The sequence below is a fragment of the Micromesistius poutassou genome (genome assembly GCF_964030765.1).
Source record: "Micromesistius poutassou genome assembly, chromosome: 11".
In the NCBI taxonomy this organism is placed as follows: Eukaryota; Metazoa; Chordata; class Actinopteri; order Gadiformes; family Gadidae; genus Micromesistius; species Micromesistius poutassou.
In genome coordinates this window covers 18,431,101-18,443,600 of record NC_140281.1, presented here as the reverse complement: position 1 = coordinate 18,443,600, position 12,500 = coordinate 18,431,101, and the positions used below count along the sequence as shown (strand labels likewise).

At 52.7% G+C, this 12,500-nt stretch overlaps 2 protein-coding genes across 2 annotated transcripts in view; one reads left to right on the top strand and one right to left on the bottom strand.

Moving 5' to 3' along the window:
• Positions 1-5,450, top strand: part of slc7a14b (solute carrier family 7 member 14b) — a gene marked incomplete at both ends in the record, with an annotated part of 7,674 nt that extends 2,224 nt beyond the window's left edge. Inside the window, 5 exons of the mRNA XM_084475219.1 lie at positions 74-291; positions 2,133-2,279; positions 2,544-2,752; positions 3,175-3,986; positions 5,056-5,450. Coding sequence (XP_084331345.1) covers positions 74-291; positions 2,133-2,279; positions 2,544-2,752; positions 3,175-3,986; positions 5,056-5,450 — 1,781 coding nt within the window. The remainder of the gene's footprint in view (positions 1-73; positions 292-2,132; positions 2,280-2,543; positions 2,753-3,174; positions 3,987-5,055) is intronic.
• A 1,747-nt stretch (positions 5,451-7,197) lies between these two features.
• LOC311355460 (uncharacterized protein) overlaps positions 7,198-12,500 on the bottom strand; it is a gene marked incomplete at its 3' end in the record, with an annotated part of 17,724 nt that continues 12,421 nt past the window's right edge. Inside the window, 5 exon segments of the mRNA XM_084475218.1 lie at positions 7,198-7,457; positions 11,651-11,815; positions 11,934-11,988; positions 12,100-12,225; positions 12,406-12,418. Coding sequence (XP_084331344.1) covers positions 7,198-7,457; positions 11,651-11,815; positions 11,934-11,988; positions 12,100-12,225; positions 12,406-12,418 — 619 coding nt within the window.

Genomic DNA, 12,500 nt, shown 5'->3' with positions numbered 1-12,500 from the left:
TTCCTCCTCCTCCTCCTCCTCCTCCTCACCATCCTCTGTCTCCCCCGCCCTCCCCCTGCCCTCCCCCTCCCAGGTAAGGGTGAGGACACCTACCCGGACCTGCTGGCTCTGTTCATCTCCCTGCTGGTGACGGTGGTCATCGCCCTGGGGGTCCGTAACTCGCTGGGCTTCAACAACGTGCTGAACGTGGTCAACCTGGTGGTCTGGGTGTTCACCGTCATCGCCGGCCTCTTCTTCATCTCCGCCTCCAACTGGGAGGGGGGGCGCTTCCTGCCGTTCGGTTGGTCGGGGGTGAGAGGAGCGTGGTTGGTTGGTTGTGTTACCGTGGCGCCGCGGGGCAGAGTGTGGTTGTGGAGATTCTGGAGTAATTGTTTTGTTGGTTTGTGTTTGTGTGTTTTGTATGTTGGTAAAATGTGGTGAACGTGTTTTAGGTGTGGAGACTCACGTCCCAGTTTAGTGTGCTGCTTATTCCCACAATTTTATTTTTAACGTTTGAACAGTCTCTATCTCCGCCAGCCAACATTGTAACATGGTAACCTCACCAGGTGATGAAGGTAACCATGGCAACCTCCTCACTAAGTGATGAAGGTAACCATGGTAACCTCCTCACTAAGTGATGAAGGTAACCATGGTAACCTCCTCACCATGTCAGAGGTAACCATGGTAACCTCACCAGGTGATGAAGATAACCATGGTAACCTCACCAGGTGATGAAGGTAACCATGGCAACCTCCTCACTAAGCGATGAAGGTAACCATGGTAACCTCCTCACCAGGTGATGAAGGTAACCATGGTAACCCCCCTAACCACATGATGAAGGTTACCATGGTAACCTCCTCACCAGGTGATGATGGTAACCTCCTCACCAGGTGATGATGGTAACCTCCTCACCAGGGGCCTCATTTATAAAGGTCTCTGCACATGAAAATGTTGCGGAAACAGGGATGAAATGTGCGTACGCATCTTTCATCTTTCATCTTTCAATCCTCGGCCAGACCAACTGTATCACTTAAGTTGTATTAATTTTCCTGATACATATATATGTAGGCCTACATTAAATTAGCCTATAGGACATAGTAATTAATTATCATATTGGCACAAGGCCAATAAATAATGCTCCTGTTGGCCTCTGTATTCTAACAGGCTAAAATATGGCAGTTTTGGAATTGCTCGAGAATTTAGCGAGGGGTATGAGATGCGAGCGCGTGTAATGCATGCGTGTGTAATAATAGGTCAGCAAAGGCTCCTTATATACTAGGAATATTCATTGGTTAATTAGCATTGACCTTATAAGGACTATTATGGGACGAACTTGGGAGGAGCATGGCGCTCGAGCATGCACGCCAAATTCAACGCAAGTTGGTATTTATAATGAGAAGAGTGCGTACAGGTGTGCGCCGCACGGTTTTATAAATCTGAATATTTTTGTGCGTACGCACATTCTGAGGTTTGGGCGTACGCAATGTTTTAGGGAGGGTTTTACGCAGAGTTTTATAAATGAGGCCCCAGGTGATGAAGGTAACCATGGTAACCTAATCAGGTGATGAAGGTAACCATGGTAACCTCCTCCCCAGGTGATGATGGTAACCATGATAACCTCCTCACCAGGTGATGAAGGTAACCATGGTAACCTCCTCACCAGGTGATGAAGGTAACCATGGTAACTGTCAGGACCACTTGACTCGAGTAGCGCTGACATAAACAGGGAGACCACGCTGATTGAAAAGGTGCAACAAACATTTATTAAAGTAACCAAATACAAAATCAGTACTGAGAAGCAAAACCCAAAAGTGTAGTGCAGATCAGTAGATGACGGATAAAGCAAAGTGAGGTGAAAGTCAGGCGCGCAGCTGCAGCCAGCCTTCCCGCGTCAGGCCGGAGCAGCAGTGAGAGAGCGAGAGCCGACAGGAAGGCCAGCTTTTAACTCCCATCCAATCAGGCCACCCTTTGACTGGCACGGCCCATGGTGACAGCTCCCCTAATGGCGATAACAGGCACAACGGGTAACAAGGACACACCAGGCACACCCAGCACGGCAAAGCTGGACGGTAACCTCCTCACCAGGTGATGAAGGTAACCATGGTAACCTCCTCACCAGGTGATGATGGTAACCATGGTAACCTCCTCACCAGGTGATGAAGGGCGCGGCCACCTGCTTCTACGCCTTCATCGGCTTCGACATCATCGCCACCACGGGCGAGGAGGCCAAGAACCCCAACACCTCCATCCCCTACGCCATCACTGCCTCGCTGGTCACCTGCCTCACCGCCTACGTGTCCGTAGGTCACACACGCACACGCACACACGCACACACAAGCAAAGACACTCACACGCACACACACACACACACGCAAGCGAAGACACCCACAGGAACACACACGCACACATACAATCCAACCGTTCTCTCACCAAAAAAATGACAGATCATACTTAATACATAAATACATACATAAATATAAAAAATGACAGATCATACTTGTACATAAATATAAACTAACATAATATAAACTAATACATTAGATCTATATTCCTCTCCCCCTCAGGTGAGTGTGATCCTCACCCTCATGGTTCCGTACGAGCGCATCGACGGCTCCGCTCCGCTCATGGAGATGTTCGCGGTGCACGGCTTCCAGTGGGGGAAGTACACGGTGGCTCTGGGCTCGGTGGCCGGGCTCAGCGTCTCCCTGCTGGGCTCCCTGTTCCCCATGCCCCGCGTCATCTACGCCATGGCCCGGGACGGGCTGCTCTTCAGGTACTGGGGCTCTACGTTGTGTTGATTAACGGTCCCGTGACACGCCACCAGGTGTGAGTGTGATTAGCCGTTACGAGCCGTTTTGGTCATCTGCCCCTTATGACATCACAGGTGGGCGTGTCCACCTAGATGTGTGACGGATAACGTGTGAAATGTGAAAACGGCTCGTAACGGCTAATCACACCACACCTGGTGGCATGTTACGGGACCTTTAATGAAACAACGTGTCCTGTTGATGTTTGTCATCACTGCAGTGGTTCCCCGTTCAGAGTTCGGTCCTCATGATGAACGACGACGTATCCACCACAATAGTCCCTCTTCTGATTATTCCCTGGTGTGTTTGTGCATGTGTGTGTGTGTGTGTGTGTGTGTGTGTGGGGGCGTGACTTGCCTGTATGTGTGTGTGCCCCCTGTCTCCGCAGGGGGCTGGCCTACGTGCCGGCCCTGACGCACACGCCCGTGCTGGCGTGCGCGGTGTCGGGCTCCCTGGCGGGGGTCCTGGCGCTGCTGGTCAGCCTGCGGGACCTCATTGAGATGATGTCCATCGGGACGCTGCTGGCCTACACCCTGGTGAGTGTGTGCGTGCTGCTGCTGCGCTACCAGCCCGACGACACCGTGGACACGCACCACTTCGCCTCCGACGCCGCCGCCGGCGACGACAACCGTCACCGCGACGACGAGGGAGGCCCCGCCTCCTCCAAGGACGAGCAGATGCTGATCGACGGCGAGGCGGACGGCGAGGAGGGCGGCTCGTACCACGCCGGGGGCGGGGCCGACGGGGGCGGCGGCGGCGGCGACGACTCGGCCTTCCACACGGGCCCCGCCCCCCTGCTGCGGCGGCTCCTGGGGGGCCACTACTACGTCCTGCGGGCGCGGCTGGGCCTCCCGGACGGCGGGGCGCGGCCCACGCCGGCCACGGGCCGCACGGTGACACGCTGCACGCTGCTCCTCTTCTTCCTCTCCTTCGTCCTCTGGGCCGCCGTGATCTTCGGCGTGGAGCGGGCGCCGGGCGCCGGCGCCGCGGCCGCCTGCGGGCTGGTCGCCACGGCGATCGGGGGCGTGATGGCGGAGCTGGTGCTGGTGATCCTGCGGCAGCCCGAGAGCGCCCGCCGCCTGCCCTACATGGCGCCCGGCGTGCCCTTCGTGCCCGTGGCCGCCATCTTGGTCAACAGCTACCTGATGCTGAAGCTGTCGCCCGTCACCTGGGTCCGCTTCACCGTGTGGTGCTTCATAGGTAACCCCCCCTCACAACCCCCCCCCCCCCCCCCCCTTCATAGGTCACCCCCCCCTCACAACCCCCCCCCCCTAGGATTAGCATAAGTAGCTCTAGCATAGGTAGCTCTAGAATAGGTAGCTGTAGCATAGGTAGGTCCCTATGCTACTATTGTCATGTTCTATTTTAATCTCCTCAAATCGTTTTCCAGGTAATTTATGAACTTTTCTTGCTCCTTTTTAAGGTGAAGTTGAGGTTGATCATCTTCCTGTTGATGAAGAAGTCCCCCAAACAGGGACTTCTCTGTGTTCTTGTAGCCAGCTCAGACCAGTGAGGTCAGCCTGTGTGGAGGTCTTTTGTGGTCTGTGTGTTTCCCAGGGAATAGCGTGGGCCCGTCTTTTCCTCTCCTCCTCTCCTCCTCTCCTCCTCCTCCTCTCCTCCGCTGCCTTTCATCTGCTGTTGGTTGGCAGCTGAGTGGGAAAGAACAAAGTGGTGGAATTCAGGAGGATTGATAGTTCTGTCCAGATATACTTCCACTCTTCTCTGAGTCGGTTCTCTTTCCTCCTCTCCTCTCCTCTCCTCTCCTCTTCTCCTAACCTCTCCTCTTCCCTCCATTCCTTCTCTTCGTCTCTCCCCCTCTCCTCTTCTCTCCTTGTCTCTCTCCTCTCCCCTCCCATTCTCTTTTCCCCGCTCCTCACCCCTCATCCTCTCCCTTCACTTAACACTTAAAGGATTCAATTCAATTCAATTCAACTCCTCCTCCTCTCCTCTCCTCTCCTCCCTCCTCCTCTCCCAGCGGCCCCCCTCCCTCCTACGTTCTCTCCTTTCCTCCCCTCTCCGGGGGAGACTCAGAGAGGACTGACTCAGCAGCCTGGGGCATTCCATAATCACAGACGCTTTGTTGTCCCCTTTCCACAAAGGAGTAATTTTCTCCTACCAGCTGTAGTCTGAACTCTCTCCCCCTCCTCCCCCCCTCTCTCCCCCTCCCTCCCCTCTCCCTCTCCCCTCTCCCCTCTCCCTCTCCCCCCCTCTCCCCCTCCCTCTCCCCCCCTCCCTCCCCTCTCCCTCTCCCCCCTCCCTCCCCCCTCAGGTCTGTTGATCTACGGTTGCTATGGCGTGTGGAACAGCACGCTGGAGCTGAACGCCCGTGAGGAGGAGGCCAGCGCCAGCACCTACCAGCGCTACGACGACCACCTGGACGACACCTTCGCCACGGGGGAGGACCCCGAGGGGCCCTACCAGGGCTGGGCGGCCCCCGGGGAGCGGGGCCACCAGTACCAGCAGCAGGAGGGGGGCCCCCGCTACGACCCGGACCACGGCCCCGACTCAGAGGACCGGGACGAGAGCGGCGGCCAGCATCACGACAACGGTGACCACAGCGACCAGTACGGGTACCAGTCCGGGCCCACGGACCAGCGCTCCCGGGGCGGAGGGGCCCGGGGGCGGGAAAACCATGCGTTCGACGCGGAGGACGAGGACAGTTAGACGAAGACGCCATCTCACCAGATGGAGACGTCCTGGTTTCCATGGTGATGTCGGTTGTGAGTCCACAGAACACTTTTTGTTTTTGTTCCGTGTCCCACAGTGGTTAGCCCTGACCCTAACTCTAACCCTGACTCTAACCCTGACCCTAACCCTAACCCTGACCCTGACCCTAACCCTGACCCTAACCCTGACCCTGACCCTAACCCTGACCCTGACCCTAACCCTGACCCTAACCCTAACCCTGACCCTAACCCTGACCCTGACCCTAACCCTAACCCTGACCCTGAGCCCAGAAGCACCTTGTGTACTTTGTGTACGCGCTTCATTACGGGCTGGTGATGTACGTTCAGTAACGATGCCTTCGTCCTGTGAGCCTGAGAGCAGCCGGAGCCGCACGGAAAAGAACAAACTTTTTGGTGAGAAACGTATAAATATAATAGTTGTTTTTGTTGTTTGAGGTTGTGTTCTGTTGACAGTGGGACTTGTTTCTGTGAATTGTTAATAACCTTAAGACGGACATGATGGTAGAAACCTTTCTCCTAACGTATTTATCAGTTTGTGGGGTCTGTTTGACCCGTTGAAGCTCTGACTACACTCAGAAAAGGGTCCGACCTTTGAATGTTTTTCGTGTCTACGACTCACGTTAGCGTGAGCTCCTGCCGTTCATCAGAGACTTGAATTACTGGTGAAGCAGGAGAATGAGTGAAGCGAATAAATGGTTTTGTTTATTGTTCATATGCAATGACAAGTTCATTTAAAACACACAAATCAATGAATAAACTGTAAAAAAATAAAATAAAAAGCACAATGGTAAGTTCTTTGCGTTGAACATCATAAACATTACTTGTTAATTACCAAATATGTTTAACGCACAATGAAGCAACAAACTGGCTGATGTTGCTGCCACAAAAGCGGAGCCATTCTTCTGGATCAAAGACTAAACGCTACACAGGATGTCCTGTTAGGGTTAGGTTTGGATTTTGGTTCTAGTTTGGTTCGAAAATAAAAAAAACAGCGAGAGAAAAAGACGGGCATAATGAAGGATAAGAAAAACAATTAAAAAGTAGGAGTGTGGAGCAGGGAACCGTCCCAGGACAGGGCCGAGTGAGAGGGAGGGACCCCTGGGGGACCTCCGACAGGGGCCGGCCCTAGGACGGGGCCGGCTGTGCCAGGGGCCGGGTTCCTGTTCCTGACCTGTGACCATATAAGGGTCGCAGGTCCAGTCCACTGAAATGAGCCTATAGAGATATTAACACGCACCGCATTTAAAATGATCAGAGAAAGCCACGAAACAGATCAACCTCATAGCGATAAGACCATAGAACGGGTTCCTAATCTGCCTGTAGCACTTTGTATACCGCGAAGCACGTTTGCAAAAGCTTTGAAGAGCATAATGGGGGGAAAAAAAGTACAAATGAATGAAGCGTTTTAAAGACGAAAGGTTTACAGGAAATAATAAAAGAAAAACGAGGACCAGATGGTAAATGAGACCGTAAGCTATGGGGACGGGGCATCGTAACCCATGGAAACGGGAGGAGATCCCAGTGGTACCTCACACCTTTGACTGCTGCCTGGGCAATCGTGGGACGGTTTTCTGATCAAATAAACCAATAAAAAAAAAAGAGACGGAAACGTGCCAAAATCGTGGGTTGAAACTCTACGTCTTACACTGCGTTTAAAAAATCGATGTCTATGTGCTCAACACAAAGTGGCCTCCTGACTCCCATTTCCCAGCATGCCTTTGCTCTCACACGTGCACGCTCTTGGCGTGGTTGGCGGGCGGGTCCAGGGGCGCGGCCCGGCCCGTCCGTCTGGAGTAGTAGAAGCTGTTCTCCCGGGCAGGCTGGGCGGCCCCGCTGCCGTGGCAACAGAGGATGATGGAGCCGCCGCTGAGGCAGAGGCCGGCGCCGACCCAGCCGGCGTACAGCGAGAAGCCGAACGCCATCAGACCCTTCTCCTGGTTGGTGGCCACCGGGAACCAGATGGTGGCCACAGTCCCGCAGGCAGCTGGGGGAGGACGTTGGAACTGGTTTGGTTTAAATACAGACTCATTTTCTCCTTTAAAGGGGTAGTTCGGAATGAGTTCGGACCTCATTTCCAAGTGAGCCAGTGTGTTGTTTATCATTGGAGACCGTTTTCAACACGTTTCATTCAGTCCTTCTAGTTGCAGAAATCGCTGGTGCTAGGCTAGCGCAAGTCGAGGGGATTCTGCTAGCCTGCCAATAAAAACAGTTTTACCCACTCCACAGTACACCCGAGGCAAACCAATTATAACGCCAGACTATAGATGTAAATGTCTGTGTTGACTGAATAATGTTAGAAATAAAACTATCCTTGTTTCGCAATGATCACATTACATTTTGAAACATGTTGAAAACGGTCTCCAATGATAAATAACACACTGGCTCACTTGGAAATGAGGTCTGATGTCTAAAATTCCGAACTACCCCTTTAAGGAAACAGGAAACAAGGCATAACTCCGCCCATTTCTGTTATTTGTATCCTGCCCCGGCTCTGAGCCGTCTCCTCACAGAAATCCTTGACTAGAATTTATGTTGATTGGCTACTGCAGATCACATTCAGAGATTGTCGATTTGGCCGAGAGACTTTTTAAATAGTAAAACCATCGTGTATAATCATAGGCTGTGCGCCCAAGCCTCGATTCAAACACAAACTCAAACGTTAATTTGTTGTTTTTTCTGGTCCGTTTGAATATGACTAAGAAATCGTATTTCGAATTCCTGCAACTTGAAATCCTTGAAATAAGGTTGTATACTGAAAACAATGTCTGTGCTCCAGAACCAAAAAAATGCGACAACGTCCTCAGGAGGAAAAGTGAACCAAACTCAAGAGCCAATCAACGTCGAGCCTCTCCAACGGCTCTGGGTAGAGGCGTGTTCAAGTAAGTGACGCTGTAGAGCAGCGACCGGAACCTCATTGTAAACAGCAGCATGGAGCAGCGGACAGCGTTGAAAGATTTCAACCGGACATTTGTATTGAAAACCGAGCAGAGAGCAGCCCTGGAGGCATTTATAGAAAAGAAAGATGTATTTGCCTTGCTCCCGACCGGCTTTGGTAAGAGTTTAATCTACCAGTTAGCCCCGCTGGTAGCCAAATCAATGGGACTCAGCGAGAACCCCATAGTAGCTTCGACACCGCCTATTCTGGCTTCGACCAATAGCAGACTGAGGCATTTGAGGGGGGCGGGTAAACCAGGTTTGAAGGATGCGCTTTGAGAAATGGATTCTCTTAACGTCTTGGCCAGACCCAATGCTGAGTATCAACATTGGAAAGTCGTGCCAACCAGGCTAATTAAATAGGCCTACAAGTTGTAGATCCTTATCTTTGGTTCCAGAACAACGATTGTAGATAACGTTAGGCTTGAGCTGATTCATTGACATTATTTTAACGGGACCACCGTTACCGTTACACGTTAGCCGTTGTTATGGTTACATGCTGCCAGTCCGACATGTTCCCATGCCGACAGTCCTGTGCGCGTATGCAAATTAGCCATGTGCGCCAAACAGAAGAAGGGCCCTATCTTGCGCCCGGCGCAATTTACTTTCTACACAGACGCATGTGTCGTTGATAGTTTGCACCCGGCGCAAAGCTGATTTTCCCCCGCAGCAACCAGGCACCACTACACTTGCATGTTAAATATTATGATGTCAAAGATTATGCATACGTGTGAAACTGCATAGAAATAGCGTGTGGATTGTGGAAACATTTTTTTTCCATAGGGCTGCATGAATGAACATGAATGAAGTATAGTAAGCTATGCCATGCGTTAAAATAATAATAATAATAATAATAATAATAATAACAATAATACATTCGAGAAAGTATATTCCAGGCTTCCAAAACAAAATCTAGTTTTAGGGTAAATGATTGGTTAAATGATTTTGGAAAGAACAGCTGATACAGCGGTAAATTGTAGGCCTACTTTTAAATCAATGCATCTGCAAACACCGTACAGCAAACACATATGTTCTTGACAAAGACATCGTGTACAAGCCCATTACTTTTAGGATTGATGAGTATTTGATCGTGAGAAAACATAGTTTTACCGCGAGTGAGTGTTTAAAAGAACGAATGAATGCGGGTGATGCTTGGTGCGCGTGTGTGTGCACGCCCATCTGTCTAAACACACGCAAATTAAACACGTAAGTGTATGAGAAGGAAATCGAGTCAGTCGACCTGCGATAAGCAGCTGATTCTGAACGGACTCGTCTTCGAGATGGACGTGTTCTAACGCATTTTTAATCAATGAAATGTTAACACAACAGTATATATCTGACCATTTAATTTTCGAAATTTTAGGTGAAGCCGAGCTTCCCTTGCAGTCGAGAAGTCGCCACTACGAAAGAATGCAATGTATCCAACTAGCGGGATCTAAACAAACTAAGCTCCAGCGAATTAGGCCTACTACAATGCAGACGTAGTGGAGAATGGCGAAACACAGCAACTCTAGCCTACTCTCAACCAAAATAAAACTAATCGTAAACCTAAGTTAGTTTACTATTTAGCAGGATGGAAGTGATGCTGATGCGGCTCTCAGCTGTGCCAGAGCGTTCACAGTTGCTAGGGAGACCACCCGCCGTCGCCGCCCGGTGCAGCGGTGTGAACTGCCCCGTTTTTAGAACGTCTCAGCCCGTCTCGTCACAAGGAGTCGCAAGGAGTTGCGTCGCGAATCTTTGGTCTGAACTGGGCTTTAGAAACCATTATAGTCAATGTAGGCTATTCCACTGGATAGCCTACGGCAGCGGCACGGAACCAAACCGGCACTACTTTTTTTGAAAGTTGCCGGTTCGCAGCCGTGTCTCACAACACTTGTACAGCCATTCAGTTTATGATGTTTATGATCTTTATTCATTAATTGCGCCGCGGCCGAACTGACACGGATATTCTCTGATATTATGTAGGGCCTAAGCATAAGCACCGCGGAAACCACTGCTGTCAAAAGACGCTGATCCATCTTCACTGTTGACGCGAGTTGCTCTAGTTCTTCCTCCACGGCCCTGCAGCATGCAATTATCGGACAAGATTGCCCTATAGTGTGTGGTGTTCCGTCTTGTGTTCGAATCTCATGTATTTACGATCGGAGAGCAACAATCGGCTGAGATTCTCTTTATGTGTGTGGTGTACATTCGACTCAAAAATCGTAGTGTACTGTTCACGTAGTGTACTAGCCCACTGTTCTTATGGTTTCCTCGACGATCGTGTGAGGCATTGGAGCAGTTTTTAACGCAGCAGTTATTTCCAGGCATTGTTAAAACAGTACAGAATTGCAACAATCTCCTCTGCTAGCAGCTACCGTGTCAACAATAACGCAAAGCTCAGCTGCACTCGGAGGGGCGTACCTTCCAACATGGCGGGAAGGGGAGGGGCTCTGTGCCGTGACGACAACTCCTCATTCTCAATAGCCCCCCGCTGTCTCTTCTTTTGTTCCTCTTCATTTTTTTTCTTTTTACGTTTTGCCACACCCGAAAGCATCTTGAATGTTAGCCTACTCAAAAAACGACCTGCCTGCTAGCTTTATTGTTCCGCTTAGTCTTGTCCCGCTGACCTCCCCTCGGACTTAACTGATTGGCGTTAATGTGACGTAACGTTAAGATAAACAACGTCACTATTTTTAGTTAATTAATATATATTGATATATTAACACTGAAATAAATAGTAGATAGGACATTTGTATAGGCTATTTCAAAATTATTATTATTTTTTTTGTCCTTCTGTCTGGGCCCCCCCCCCCCCCCCCCGCCAATCAGGCCCTAGGCACGTGCCTAGTTTGCCTTTGGGTTAATCCGGCTCTGACCCTAACCCCTCCCCCCCCATGATGAGGACCAGGGCCCCGCCCACTAGCCCCCCCCTCACCCATGATGAGGATCAGGGCCCCGCCCACTAGCCCCCCCCCCCCCTCACCCATGATGAGGATCAGGGCCCCGCCCACTAGCCCCCCCCCCCCCCTCACCCATGATGAGGATCAGGGCCCCGCCCACTAGCCCCCCCCCCCCCCCCCTCACCCATGATGAGGATCAGGGCCCCGCCCACTAGCCCCCCCACCTCCCTCACCCAGTGCCCCCCCCCCCCACCCATGATGAGGACCAGGCCCCGCCCAATAGCCCCCCCACCTCCCTCACCCAGTGCCCCCCCCCCCACCAATGATGAGGACCAGGCCCCGCCCAATAGCCCCCCCTCACCCATGATGAGGATCAGGGCCCCGCCCACCAGGGCGCGGCGCCGTTTGACGGCGGTGGAGTCGTTGGGCAGCCGGACGCAGGGCAGTGACATCATCACCAGCAGCATGGCGGGCAGCCCCAGCAGGCAGGACAGGATCATCAGGGCCCGGGACGTCTGCAGGTACGCTGGGGGGGGGCGGGGTCACAGTGAGGGTTACAGGTGGAGGTACGCTGGGGGGGGGCGGGGTCACAGTGAGGGTTACAGGTGGAGGTACGCTGGGGGGCGGGGTCACAGTGAGGTTACAGGTGGAGGTACGCTGGGGGGCGGGGTCACAGTGAGGGTTACAGGTGGAGGTACACTGGGGGCGGGGTCACAGTGAGGTTACAGGTGGAGGTACGCTGGGGGGGCGGGGTCACAGTGAGGTTACAGGTGGAGGTACGCTGGGGGGGCGGGGTCACAGTGAGGTTACAGGTGGAGGTACGCTGGGGGCGGGGTCACAGTGAGGGTTACAGGTGGAGGTACGCTGGGGGGGCGGGGTCACAGTGAGGTTACAGGTGGAGGTACGCTGGGGGGCGGGGTTACAGGTGGAGGTACGCTGGGGGCGGGGTCACAGTGAGGTTACAGGTGGAGGTACGCTGGGGGCGGGGTCACAGTGAGGGTTACAGGTGGAGGTACGCTGGGGGGGCGGGGTCACAGTGAGGTTACAGGTGGAGGTACGCTGGGGGGCGGGGTTACAGGTGGAGGTACGCTGGGGGCGGGGTCACAGTGAGGTTACAGGTGGAGGTACGCTGGGGGGGCGGGGTCACAGTGAGGTTACAGGTGGAGGTACGCTGGGGGCGGGGTCACAGTGAGGTTACAGGTGGAGGTACG